Source organism: Onychostruthus taczanowskii, unplaced genomic scaffold (assembly GCF_017590055.1).
Source record: "Onychostruthus taczanowskii isolate IOZ18803 unplaced genomic scaffold, ASM1759005v1 scaffold4, whole genome shotgun sequence".
In the NCBI taxonomy this organism is placed as follows: domain Eukaryota; kingdom Metazoa; phylum Chordata; class Aves; order Passeriformes; family Passeridae; genus Onychostruthus; species Onychostruthus taczanowskii.
Window position 1 is genome coordinate 19,199,402 of NW_024501459.1, and position 13,713 is coordinate 19,213,114.

The 13,713-nt window shown below is 46.6% G+C and overlaps 1 protein-coding gene across 1 annotated transcript in view; it reads left to right on the forward strand.

Annotated features, from left to right (window-relative positions):
* Positions 1 to 407: 407 nt before the first annotated feature.
* LOC121340333 (neural-cadherin-like) overlaps positions 408 to 13,713 on the forward strand; it is a 55,424-nt gene continuing 42,118 nt past the window's right edge. The window contains exons 1-2 of the mRNA XM_041413026.1: positions 408 to 1,139; positions 1,171 to 1,426. Coding sequence (XP_041268960.1) covers positions 459 to 1,139; positions 1,171 to 1,426 — 937 coding nt within the window. The 5' untranslated portion in view covers positions 408 to 458. The remainder of the gene's footprint in view (positions 1,140 to 1,170; positions 1,427 to 13,713) is intronic.

A 13,713-nucleotide genomic window follows, 5' to 3' on the forward strand; every position in this document is an offset into this window, starting at 1 on the left:
TCATCCTGTGTCTTCTCAGCTTGCAGGAGACCTGGAGGGAGCAGCTGGATGCATGTGGTGGTTTGGCCCCTGCTGAATGCCAGGCACTCACCAAACCTGCTCTGTCACTCCTCTCTGCAACTGGACAGAGGAGAGAAAAAAAAACAAAAAGTTCACGAGTCGAAACAGGGACAGGGAGATATCATTCACAGATGCCCCTCCCGGCCAATGTGAAATGGGGGAAGATGAGGAATTTGCCAAGCAACATTGAGCACTGTGCCACAGAATAGGGGAAGGTGAGGAATTTGCACCTCAGTGCTGTGCACTTTGCCACGGGCGGGCTCCCTGCTCGACCACGCGGGGCGGGCTCGGTCCGTCCCCGCCCACGGCTCTGAGTGGCCGGGACGGGCCGGGGCTGCCGTGCCGTGTGTGCCCGCGGCGGGAGCGGCGCAGAGCCGGGCTGCGCTCCGCTCGGCGGGATGGGCAGGAGCGGCTGCGGGCAGCTCCCGGTCCTGCTGCTGCTGCCGCCGCTGCTCGGCGGGGCGGCGGGGCCGGGGTGCGGTGGCTCCCCCCGTCTGCTGCGCTTCTCCGGGCAGGTGCCCGAGAACAGCCCGGCGGGGACGCGGGTGCGGGGTTTGCGGGTGCCGCTGCGGAGGCTGCTGGGCCCCGGGGAGCCGGCCGGGGAGTGGGCGCTGGAAGGCGACGGCGCCTCCCGCTTCTCCCTGCAGCGGCGGCCGGGCAGCGGCGGGGGGCTGCTGCTTCTCCGCACCGCCGAGCCCCTGGACCGGGAGACGCAGCCCGAGTACGGGCTCCGGCTGCGGCGGCGGGCGGGACGGTCCTCCCGGGAGGCGCTGCTGCGGGTCCGGGTCCTGGACCGCAACGACCACCGGCCACGAATGCCGCCGGCGCGGCCGCTGGAGGTGGACGAGCTGGTCCCGCTGGGCACGGAGGTGGCCCGGCTCCGCGCCTCGGACGGCGACGAGGGCGCCAACGCGCGCCTCACCTACCGGCCCTGGCCGCCGGGCGCCGGCAGCCGCCTGCTCTTCGTGGTGCCCCGCAGCGGGCAGGTGCTGACCGTGGGCTCGCTGCTGGGGCTGCGCCGGCTCCGCCTCTGCGTGGCGGCTCTGGACCACGGGCGGCCGCGGCCGCTGCGCAGCCCCGCGCGGTGCCTGCGCCTGGCCGTGCGAGCCGCGCTCGCTGCAGCCGCCCGCGCCCGGTGCCCGGCGCTACACGGCCCGCCTGCCCCCCGGGGCGCGGGTGGGCGACACCGTCTTCACCGTCCCGAGGAGCCGAGACCGGGCGGCGGGCGGCTGGTTCGAGCTGGCCTCTCCCGGTGCCACCCCCGTGGGGGTCGACAGGACGTCGGGGCGGCTCTACCTGCGGCGGGAGCTGCGAGCGGGCGGCCGGGCGGAGGTGCTGGTCAAGGTGCACCGCGGCGGCGGAGGAGGTAGCGGTCCGGGACGGGACGGGGAGAGTGACGGGATGGGGTCGGTTCTCCCCGCGGCGCTGCCGCGAGTGGGTCGGGATGGCCGCAGAAGGAACGGATGGGCACGAAGGGCTGCCCCGAAAGAGGGGGATGCTGACCAGGCACAGGCGTGCCGGGCTTTTGCCATTCGAGGAGATGAAGCCGCGGTGATGCTGCCCTCCGTGGGGCGCGCAGAGCCTCAGGCGGCTGCGGGAGCTGCCCCCCGGGAGCTCGGTGGGTGGCGTGGGAATGTGCCGGCTCTTCGCCGGTACCGCCCGCAGAGCTTCTGCCTCTTGCCTTTGCAGGAGCAGCTGGAAATGCAGGGAATGGTGTTTTGTTTATGTTGTCTTGTAAGGAATTGCTGTCACAGTAGGTTCACTTTTGTGGGGCCAGAGGCGTCTGCTCAGGGGTTAACAGGCAATTAGGGCCCGGTAAAGAAGGGGCCACGCCACAACAGACAGCTGGTTTCATAGTGGGGGCAGCTAGCAGGGAGCCTCTCCTGCCGCTGTGGTTCTGCTGGAAGGAGCTGGGAAGGAAGAGGTGACCCTGTCCTGGGTGGGCACTTACGGACCTGCAGCTGCAGCCCACCCTGAACAGCACCGAATGATGCTGGGAGTCAGCCACAGCACGGGCAGAGCAGCGAACAGGAAAGGAAAGGACTCGTTACAAAACAGATGTCAACGAGCCTAGGACAAGAAAAAGAAAAAAAAATCTGAATCAGGAGTCCTAGGAGTTGGTGTAGAGAACTAAATGGAGATACTGTAGTTATACCTCAAGAGTTCATATACTGTTGTGTATGGTTTTCCTAATAGGACAGAAAAGAGAATGGCTAGACTTGATAAACTTCTTAAACCACAATGAGCTTGAGGTGTGTTATGGTTGCAAGAGCCATCCTCTCCACGTCTTACTTTCATCTTAGAGTAAGATTTAGAGTAAGCGTTTGTAAGTACAGCTCAGGTCGCTAATAGCATAACTGGTTATCATTTGCTTGGGTTTGTTTTGTATTGTTTGCTTTCTTTTCTTCGATGCTTGCAACTAAAAGAGGGAATACTTACCAATTTTCATCAATGAATTTTACAGTCTAGTTCTCAGGAAATGTGAAGCATAGAGCTGGGAGGAAAACCAATGTGTTGAAGCATGCCAGGGGCTGTGATCTTCACCAGACTGCTGTGTGCAGTCTGTGAGCCCGGAGCTGCCTGCCTGAGAAACTTACTCTTGCAGGAATGGGATGTGTTGTGCAAGTGACAAACATTTAACATTAGAAAAACTCTGCACAGTATTTCCAGCTACTAACTTTAAACAAATCACCTGATGTTTAAAGTAGAACTTCTCATTCAAGCTAAAGATGGAGCTGGAAAGGGGACACACAGCTTGACTGTCTTGCTAATTTATAATGAAAGCAAATAACCTTGCGAACAGTGTCCAACATATGATTGTGTTGTCCTCTCCAATGTGGCGGTGCACATCATGTTTTTACCACTGTCTGTGTGCTAATAATGTATTGACAACAGATGAGCCTCAGGGAGAAAGGAATTCAATGATCAAGTGGGACAAGGTCATTTAGGCACTCCTTTAAGCTACTTTGAAAACCAAAACTCTCTCATAACTTTGTACTGCAACAAACTTGGGATATTCTTCTGTCTGCTTATTTTACAAAAGTATGGTGAAATAGTGAAAGGATTAGAGCATCCATTTTTTTAATATGAAGAGACCTGATGAACTGTCAAAAGTCAAACAGAATTGACTTTGGTCTGCTCCTCATTTCTCCTCATGTCTCTTACTAAATGTAATTAAAAATCACTCACAAAGCAATCAATATTATGGAACATGTGCCAAACTTTTAATAACCTCCTTAATTGAAAAACAAAGCTATCAGACCTTTATTAATTGCCGTCTCTTATGTAAAAAACAGGAATGGACTTAGGCATTTCACAGGTGCTCCTTCTCCAGGGAAGTGTGTGTCTTGGGGTTTTGGATGCATTTGTCTTTTTTTTTTTTTTTCAATAAAAGAATAGCTTTTTAAAAAATAAGCTTAAAAAAATTAAAGAGTAGGTCAGATAGTATCTTAGAGCACAGTTTCCTGCAACAATAGTCCTAGGAAGACAAGGTATTTATTTCTGTGTGCAGTTGAAATACTGAAATAAACTGAGTGCAGAGTACAATAACCTTGTGAATCTTCCCAGTTGCTCAGTAGCACACAGAGCAGTGATAGGGAGGGAGCTGCCATCTGTTTTGGGGGGACCCTGTAGCAGGCACTGTGAAAACACAGCTGTTCTCCTGTTGAATATACACGTGGTACGTGGACTGTGCATCGTAAAGATGTTTGCACAATTTCTGTGGCTTGTCTTATTTACCTACACAGAGCAGTTTGCATCTTCTTTAGGAATCTGGCAGCCTCCATCTGTCTGTCAAAGCCTGGCTGTTCTGGGCTCTGTGCATGGAGAGTTATGGATTGGACCTGGAGTTTAAACAAGAAGTCCCCCCCTCCTAGATTGCTTTCTTCAATTCACCATTATTTACACTTTTTGGGTCTGAAGCTGCAATGGTGTCCTTTCTTCTCAGGCTGGAAAAGGATTGTTTTGTCTAACTAAACTGTGAGGAGAACTTGCTAACATTTATATGAAGTTCACAGTTACGCACTAAAGCCGTACGGAATCTGAAAAGTATGAAAGCTAAATCTTAAGGCATCAATACAAAGGTATGAGTTGCAGACCAACATTTCTCATCCACATTGTCTTTTGGGACATTTCACATCCTGGAAACACTGACAGCACCATCAGAACAGTGTGTGGCTGGAGCATGGAAAGGCTGGGGGTGGTGAGGAGGAGGTGAAGCTCCCTTTCTCTTCCATGTCTGCCTCTGTTCATGCACACCTACAAGCACCTACACAGGTTTTCATCCTCCTCATACCAACTTACACAGGGTAGGATGTACAGGTGCTGGTTCCTCTTCTGCCCTCTCTGGTGCTGGCAATAGCTACTGGTGCACTCTGTGTAGAAGTTTGAGATTTAGGACTTTGTCTATCATGCTTCAAAAAGCAATTTCTTACCCCTGTTCTCCAACTCTAGAAGACTTTTAGCTCTCTCTTTGATTTGTTTTGGGGTCTTTTCTGGTGTTTTGTTTTGTTTTTTGGTTTGTCTTTGTTTTTTGGGTTTTTGTTTGTTTGTTTGTTTTGATTTTTGTTTGTTTGGTTTGGGGTTTTTTGTTTCTTTAAATTTAAGAACCTGTCACAAAAGGCTTACAGGGTGCACACTGCCTCGGCTTGGAATAGTGAGACCCAGTGGGAGATGTCCATGTTCCTGCACACACTCACAGTGCAGATACACTCCACGTGCTGTCTAACTGAAAGCAATTGTGGAAGAAGTCATTCCATTATCTACAGAGGATAATTTTGTTTGGCAACAGCAGGAACTCAAAAAAAGCATGGCAAGAAAAATCTCTTCCCCTCCCATGTGTCTGCAGTGCTCTGAAGGGTTAAAGGGATGCCTCAGGACATCAGAGAGAGTGAACAGCAGCAGGTAGTTTTAGACTGGAGTGAGTAAAACAGTCACAAGGCTGTTCAGTATTGTCCTGGATTTGGAGGTGAGATGGATATCTCATTCCCTGCCCTCTTTCAGGTGGGATAACAACTGTTTACTACTGTAAGTGAATTCCTAGGAGATAGATCTTAACTCTGACTGAGGCTGTAGCATAGTGCAGTTCCTTCAGTGCAGTGTCTTATGGTAGAATATGATCAGTGTTGAACTCTTATGACTCAGTGGAAGCAAACTGCATTTTAAAAAGACATGTCAGATCTTGACATTCCTGTAAATACTGCACAAGGAAGGAATATGTGGTTTGAGTCCCTTCTACTTAAGAATCTTCCATGGGATGCCTGCTGGGAAGGGAAACATTTCAATCCAAGTAATACAGCTTTTGTAAAAGATGACAAGTAATTAATGTATGTTGCTGGCTGTGATTTCAAAACAAGACATAGCTTAGGTTTGGGTGTTTAATCTTTTTTTTTTTTTTTTTTTTTTTTTTTTTTTTTTTTTTTTTTTTTTTTTTAACAGAGCCAGAAATATCCCACTGCTTCCTGGCACCTCCTGCCATTTTTATAAAATAAGTCTCACTTCAGAAACAGAAACTTGACTTGATCAGTATTGAGGTCACATTATATGCTGCTTTTTTTTTTTTTTTTTTTTTTTCCTGGGTGAGGGGGGTGTTTCCTCCTGGTATCAGACTGATTAAAACCATCTGTGGATGCCATTTTTGTGCCTCCAGATTCAGGTACAGACAGAAAAAGCTTGTTTCACTTGACCCATGAAACCACTTTAATGGCCAGGGCTCACTGGATGAAAGAGCAAGCTCTGGGATGAAGGTTATTACTTTACCATGTCTGCAAATACCTTTGGAAAAGCCTTTGAAAAAAAAAAAAAAGTAAACACACATAATCATCCAGAGGCTATAAATTAGTCTTGAGAATCTCTGACAAAGTAGTTCATTTTGAGAGGCCTACAACAAGCTTAAAACTGAAGAGGTAAATGTAAAGCTTATGTTACAAGTATTCTTGTAAGTTACACAAGCTATTTAAACTCTGAGAAAACCTCTATCCTAACAAATATGAGAGAAAAGCAGTGGGAGACCTTAAAAATAGAACATTCAACTCTTTATTCTTAAGATTAGCATCTTGAATCCTTTTATATGGACTATGATTTAGTATTTCTGAGTTTTCATTACATTTCAACAGCAGGAAGGCATTTAAAAATCTGGTTTTAGACCCAGATCAAAGCTGCACCATGCCAGAAAGAGCCCTGCATGCTCCTGGTGCTGCCTCACCTCCAGGAGTGCCCAGCAGTGTTTGATTTTCATTTCCTGGCAGGAACTGCCTGACCTGGGGCTGCCTTTACACACCTGCCTTACACATGGGAGGCCCAAAATTCCCACATGCCACGTTTGTACAGGCAGTTTATTCATATCAGCTCCCCATGGCAGATGTGCACGAAGCCTTCTCTTTGGGACTGGGACTGAAGTGGAATTGAGCTTGCTCCTGCTCGTGACAATACAGGCTGATGGAAAGGACTTGGAATTCTGCTCCTGTCATGAATGTTGCTGATGGAATGCCCTAAAAGCAGTGCTTGATGATAACGAAGTGAGGAGCCATTGGTTCCTGTGGGTGGCTGAGCTTTTCCTGAGTAAGCAAGCCCAGTGTGTGACACAGACACTGGCCTGTGAGAGAAGCAACCGAGGGCTGTGCCTGTGGAAGAGGATCTGTTTAGGAATCTAGCACATAAGGAGAACTGGCAGGTAATCTAGCAGCTCTACCTTTTCATTCTCAGGGCCCAGCAGAGCAGCAGCAGCCAGCTCCCTTGGAGGCTGCTGCTCCAAGCCCCCCCTGGTGCTGCTGCCCAGCTTCACCAAAGGAGCCTGGGCTGCTGGATCTGAGCTGCTTCCCACAGCTGCACCCAGGGCTGAAAAGGGGCAAAGCTAAGATTGCTACAGTGCTTTTTGGCATCTTTTTGTACATATCAAACACATTTGCTGTCCTAAAATGATTGTATTTTGCTGGTGACATTAACTTTTAAAGTGTTGGGAAAGAAGCTAATGGACTCTAAGTATGGTCATAGGAGCAGCTCTTACTGCATGAAGCCTCAGCAAGAAACTTTTTATTTTAAAAATGTTTGAAAAACCTTCAGGGAGAAGAGACTTAATTATGTTAAAGGACAACTGATAAATGCCTGTAGTTTTTCCACAGAAAGAATGAAAATCAAAGCAAAGTAACTCCTAACCACTGAAGGAATCAGACTCCGCTACAGTCTCTCAGGAAAAAAAAATTATGTCCCACACAAACTACTTTAACCTTAATAAGTGCCACTTCAATGAGGAAGAGCAAGTGCTGTGCTGGGTAGGATGACAAGAAGACATGATTGTAGCTGTGTCTTACTGCACTTTCCTTCTTTAAAAGCCATAAAAAATCCCCCAAATGCCCTCTGTGCTGTTGACTCCTCAGCTACTCTTACTACATTGGTGTGATCTGACTTCCTCATCAACTGATGTGCCTGCAAATAACTATTTTTTGTATAGTATTTAATGACATTTTTACTGAGGATTAGTCAGCTGTTAACATGGCACACTGTAATAAAAACTTGTTTTATGTGGAATTCTGCTATATGGAGGCTTTTGAGATCCTGTAAATTGTTGTTCCTCCTACCTTCTCTGTGGTGCTGTGTTTCTAATTCCCCTGGTTGTGTGGTAAGGAGCAGCTGTTGGCAGATACAGTACATTTAAGGGTTGAGGCAGAAATGCTACTCCTATAATCGCAGGTCTGAGAGTGCTTCAGAGCTTTCCTCTGGAAACAGACAACACAAAAGTAAAACAGATTTTAAAAACTGCAGGAGAACGCCACAGGCAAAATGATGTGATAGCAGTGAAAATGTGATGGATTTCGAAGTCCTGTTCCTATAACTGCCTGAAGCTTTTCCTGTGGTGTGCAGTCATCTGCCTGAGGAAATGTTCTTTGCCGCCTAACAAATGCTGTGGTTCTCAGACACCCCGTGTGGCAGAGGTACCCACTGTAGCTGTGCATTCACACAGAAAGTGAAAGACTGGCTGAAGACTTTTCTTTGCTGTCCATGGGTGCAGTGGCACCTGCAGTTGCCTCTTAGCTCGATGGTCCCACTGGGTGAGTCCAGAGGTAGTACTGAGGAAAGCAAGACCTTGCCTCCTAAACCGTGCGAGGGTGTGTGTACATAGAAAATGAGTGCTGGTGTATATTAAGAAAAATGTAATAGATATAATGCAGAATGATCTCTGCAGGCTGCTTTTTCAAGCTTGTCTGTTGTGGTTAACTGAGGAGAGAAAATTGAAATTAGCAAAGATTTAGCTGAGGCAGTTGGCACTGTCACATTGCCCAGGTACACTGTGGCTGTGGGCTCTTTATCCCAAGCTGCTGCAGGGGTTTGTGGACTTCCAAGGGAGTAAAGAGGCCTATTTCCACAGCTGATGGTGAGGCTGTTACCTTGCCTTCAGGATGCTGTACTCACTGCTTGGTCCAGCATGAGTCCAGTCAGTGCCCTAGGATGTTGCAAAGGAATATGATACTCCTGGGCATTGTACCCAAACCTTAGGAGTATTTATGAGACACCAAATCTCTTAATTAATGAAAGCATCACACTCGGGAATCTCTCATCAATGTTTGAGCTGGAGCTGACCCATCATGTTCATGATAGCAGGCTAGCTGGACTAAAGGTGCTCCCACACAACTTTTCTTAAGGGAGTTGGAGAAAAGAAATTCATCAAAGTAAGCCTGCATTTTTGAAGGGGAGATCTGTGTTGTGAAGGCTGTCCCCACTGTAAGAGCTTCTTGATGCCCCTGCACTTGTCCCAGTGGGGGTGACAGCCCCTGCTCTAGCTGGGGCAGAGGCACGAGCATCGTAGGTGCTGCTGGCTGGATTAGTGCTCAAGACCAAGTTAAAGCTGCTTTCTCTTCTCCTTTACCTCATACCTTCATTGGGGGTGCTCATTTTCTGGCCAGCTGCTGATGTTCAAGCTTGCAGGAATAATTTACCATCAGATTCAAAAGCCCTTGGGCAGGACAGAGTGGCACAGTGGACAGCATGACTGTGTAAATATCACTAATGATATCATTAAAATGCAAAAAAAAGGCATTTCTGAAAGTGATGATGAACTCTGGTTAAAGATCAAGTACTGCCACAAGAAATTTGGTTTAAGTTTAAATATGCCCAAGTAGATTATGCCTATGGTCCTGAAGATGCCAAGGGGGGTTCAGCATTTAACCATTTCTCAGGTGTAGATTTCCTGGCTATGGTTCCAAAGCTCCTGATGTCCTGCCCTGCCCTGAGGCTGGCGGTGTGTCCTGGCAGCACAAAGAGGGGATTATAGCCATCCCACCTTGGTGTCCTATTTCAGGCTGGGTACTGCGGGCACTTCTTCACTTACCACACTCTCTTTTCAATTCAAGTGATTCCTTTTGCCTGAGGGGATAGAAACAAAACATAAACTACCATTTTTAATGCACATTTTTTAGTTTTTAATTTTCCAGCATTAGTCCCCTCAAACCCATATCAGCCAGTGCAGCTCTAATCCCAGTCTTAGGAAAAGATTCTCTTCTCTTATGTTTCTTCTTATGGTGAGGGAGGAAACTAAATGATGAAAGGAGTGAAATTGATACAGGCTTGCAAGAATAGCCACTTGCAGTTTCAAAACCCTCCCTTTCCAGTTCTTTCTTTGCTTTCATATTATTGTCCAAGGAAGGTGTGCGTGTAGGTGCTCTGATCTGCTGAAGAGTGTTAAGCCTTCCAAGACACAAACTTAGCATCTCTTCATTCCCCTCACTCTTGCACTTGCTGCATCCTAACAATTTTACTTAACATGCCCTCAACTGATTGCCATCCCTTTTGTTTACATGTCTTTTTGAGATGTAAACAGGAGGTAAAGCTGAAGCTTTGGCGATACACCAGTATCTCCAGGAAAATCAGCACTCCTTGATATTCTCTTCCAGACTGATCTTACCAAGACTCTTTCCAATGCGTGGTGCAGAGCTCGGACTGTCCTCTTGATAGTCTGGTTTCCTGATTTCGTTCCTTGCAGTGGATAATTCATATTGATAAAATTGAGTGAACTGCAACATCACTGGGTGAAGCTGCATTTTGATTTAATAGGATGCTGTGGTTGTGTCAGGAACAAAATAAACCACTATTGATTTCAGAGACTTGATCTGCTAATGCCTTTGCAGCTATGACAGTTGAAAACCCAAAGCATTCCTGGGGAAAAATTCTACTTTGTCAAGGCTGGTTTTGTTTCACCGACTCGTTTCAAGACAGTGTGATAATTTTACACTGTATCTGATTGCCATGTGTCTGTAACACCTTAAAATCCTTGAATTTCTCTCACCTGGTGTGTGTGCAAAGGGCAGTGACCAGAACAGAAATGTCCCTACTCATAGTGCTGCTTCTGAACAGCTCTTTCTGGATGATAGGGGAAATTAGTGCTGTTTGACTGACCTCCTGTTAGTCTCCAGACCATGTTCTACACTGCTTTTTTAGGGTTTTGGACTTGAATTGGTAAAATCTGTTCTTTGTATCTTTCCTTCCATTTATGCCTTGCTAGAATTAGAGCTCTGATCTATATAGACATAACCTGGACTGTTTTGTCAGCATGCTTGCAGGTTGCTTCAATTTAAATTTTGTTTACTTGTATGGAGAAAACAGCTTCAAGTCTGAAAATCTGAAATAAATGTTGAGGGCCTGAAGAAGTGAGCCAGTCTCAGCTGCAGAAAGATATTCCACCCTATAGTTGAAGTTTATTACCCCTGCTGCTGTACTACAGCCCTCCAAGTTTGGCTCCATCCCATGTTTTTCCTTTCATGTGTGGTGCTGGTTGTTTCTAGACTGCCATTCACTCCTTTTCTCCCTTCTTACCCTTAAGCAAACAGCAAAGATAAAACACAAAGCCCAAAGAATGTTTATGTTAGAAGTTCCTTGAAGCTGCAGGGGAATGAGTGACATGTGGACATATATGCCTCAAAAATCAATGAGATGCACAAGCTGAAGGGCAGGGAGATTAATGTGTGATGGAAAGGATTTAACAGTCTTGCTGGTTCCATGCCCCTGCCTAGAGGCAGCTTTTGTCACAACAAAGTGATTGCCAGCAGATATTTGTCTAGTCAGGTTTTAAAGATCTCAGTGGTGGAGGCTGTCTCACCTCTCTGGCCACTATCAAGGGCTCCATTGTCCTTACAATTAAAAAGGTGCTGAGGGATTCCACGCCCAACATCTAAGGCCAGTCTTTTCCTTCGCAATGAGAGTTAGTTATTTTTTGGTTTGCAGGTTACGGAACAGCTGACTGACTTCATACCTTAGTCCTTAAGCCTCTTATATCACTGTTTGCATGCCTCTTGCAGTCTCCTGAAAATCTCCAGGTCTTTTAACCTCTCTTGGAGGGCATTCTTTCTGGTTATGCTCTTGGTTTTTCTCTGGACAATTACCAGCTGGTCCATGTCTTTTTGAAATCCAGCCCCTAGAACTTTAGTTCACAGGATTGCCCAGGGAGGTTTTGGAGTCTCCCTCCTTGGAGACTTTCAAAAGCCTTGTGGACATTTTTCTGAGCAGCCAGCTCTAGGTAGCCCAGCTTGAGCTGTGTGCTTGGACCAGATGATCTCCAGAGGTCCTGCCACCCTCACCCATCCCATGAGTCTGTGATCTGAGGCTTTGCTGAGTGTCACAATTTTACCAAGGTTCAGTGAGGGCTGAGCATGAGCCAGTGTGTGCCCAGGTGGCCAAGAAGGCCAATGACATCCTGGCCTGTGTCAGCAGTAGTGTGGCCAGCAGGAGCAGGGCAGGGATTGTCCCCCTGGACTCAGCTATGGTGAAGCCACACTTCCAGTCCTGTGTCCAGTTCTGGGCCCCTCAGTACAAGAAGGACATTGAGGGGCTGGAGCATGTCCAGAGAAGGGCAACAGAGCTGGGGAAGGGTCTGGAGTACAAGTCCTCTGAGGAATGGCTGAGGAGCTGGGGGTGTTTAGCCTGGAGAAAAGGAGCCTCAGGGGTGATTTTATTGTTCTCTGCAACTGCCTGAAAGGAGGCTGTAGCCAGGAGGGGCTCCTCTCCCAAGTCTCCTCTCCCAAGTAACAAGGGATAGCACAAGAGAAAATGGCCCCAAGCTGTGCCAGGGGAGGGTTAGATTCGATATTAGGGAAACATTCCTCACAGAAAGGGCTGCCAAGCATTAGAACAGGCTGTCCAGGGAAGTGGTTGAGTCACCATCCTGGAGGTATTTGAAAGACATGTGGCTGTGGCATTTTTGGTTTCATGGAATTGTAGAATTCTTAAAGTTTGAAAAGACCCTTAATATGATCGAGTCTGACTGCCAGCCTAACACAAGCACCATGTTCACCATTAAATCATGTCCTCAAATGCCATGTCCACATGGCTTTTCAACATTGCCAGGGATGGTGAATCCCAGGTTTAGTTGTGAAGTTTGCAGTACCAGGTTAATGGTTGGACTTGATGATCTTAGAGTCTTTTCCAACTTAAAATCTTCTATGTTTCTATTTAAATACACCTCTCATAGAGAGGGAAGGTGAAGTGTTTGTAAAAGTCCTGAAAATTATGGCTAATTTGAACAACACTCATGTTTTCCCTATCATGCTGTCCTGAACTCAGTGAAATTTGTTAATTTGTCTGTCTTTTTTAAAACATAAATCTCTGTTTTACTGTTGACTTTTGGTGGGTTTTACAATATTTACAGCAGGATTAGGACCTCATTATTGATTGGTACTTAACAATTGGATCACCTACATAGAGCAATATTAGGAATAATCTGTGTAATTATAATTTCTTGAATCATTCTCCAGGTTTCACTAAATGGGAAAAATACTTGGCTAGATATTCAATCTCTGCAGAAATTAGAACTGCCTGAATTAGACCAATAAGTCAACAAAAATATCTTTAAATGCTCATGCCTACAAGTTTTTTCACTTTACTAGCAAAATAACACAGTCTGTAACTGTCTGAATTAGAACATGTATTTGTCAATTCTCCTTCTTGGCTATAGATAAAATAGCAACTGCTCCAGCTGCTCTTATGAGCTACTAACTCCTGCTGTGGGTTGTGCCTTGTCCTACACAGCAATACAGAGGGAAAAAAAAAAGTGAACCAATGTTCTCCTGTATGCAGTGCTGGTACATGAGAAAACCAGAAACCTTGTAATCTAAGAAAACTGAGGAAACCATGTCTTAAATGATTTTAAATACTTTAAAGCCCCACAAAACTTCAGTTAAGTTTTTTCCTTCGTGGGAATGATTATCTCTGGGAAATTTGTCTAGTGTGTATTTTTACTGCAGGTTAAGGCTGCTTGTAGGTACAGGTCTGGTGTGTCAGGAAATGTCTATCTGTGGGTAGTCTTTTATTTAGTATCACACCCCTGAGACACACACCTAAAATTGTTTGGAATTTCTTGCTTACTTCTTGCTTTTGGTGCTGGTTTTGTCCACATGCTCCTGTCTTCTTCCATCCTGTGTGAAATGGCCTTCTTGAAGGCAGAGTTGAAGGGTTTCCTGTATGAGACACACACACCTGGGTGGGTGTTCCATTTTGTAGGGGTGTAGCCCTTAACAGACCTGCAACCTCAGTGCAGTTTGTTGAAGTATATGATCATATTTTAACAGGCAGAAAACATGCATTTCTCCTATTTACCTTTCTACCCACCCCCTTTCTACATGTAGTTTCTCTTTTTATTCAACTTTATTCTTTAATTTGAAGTAGAATCTT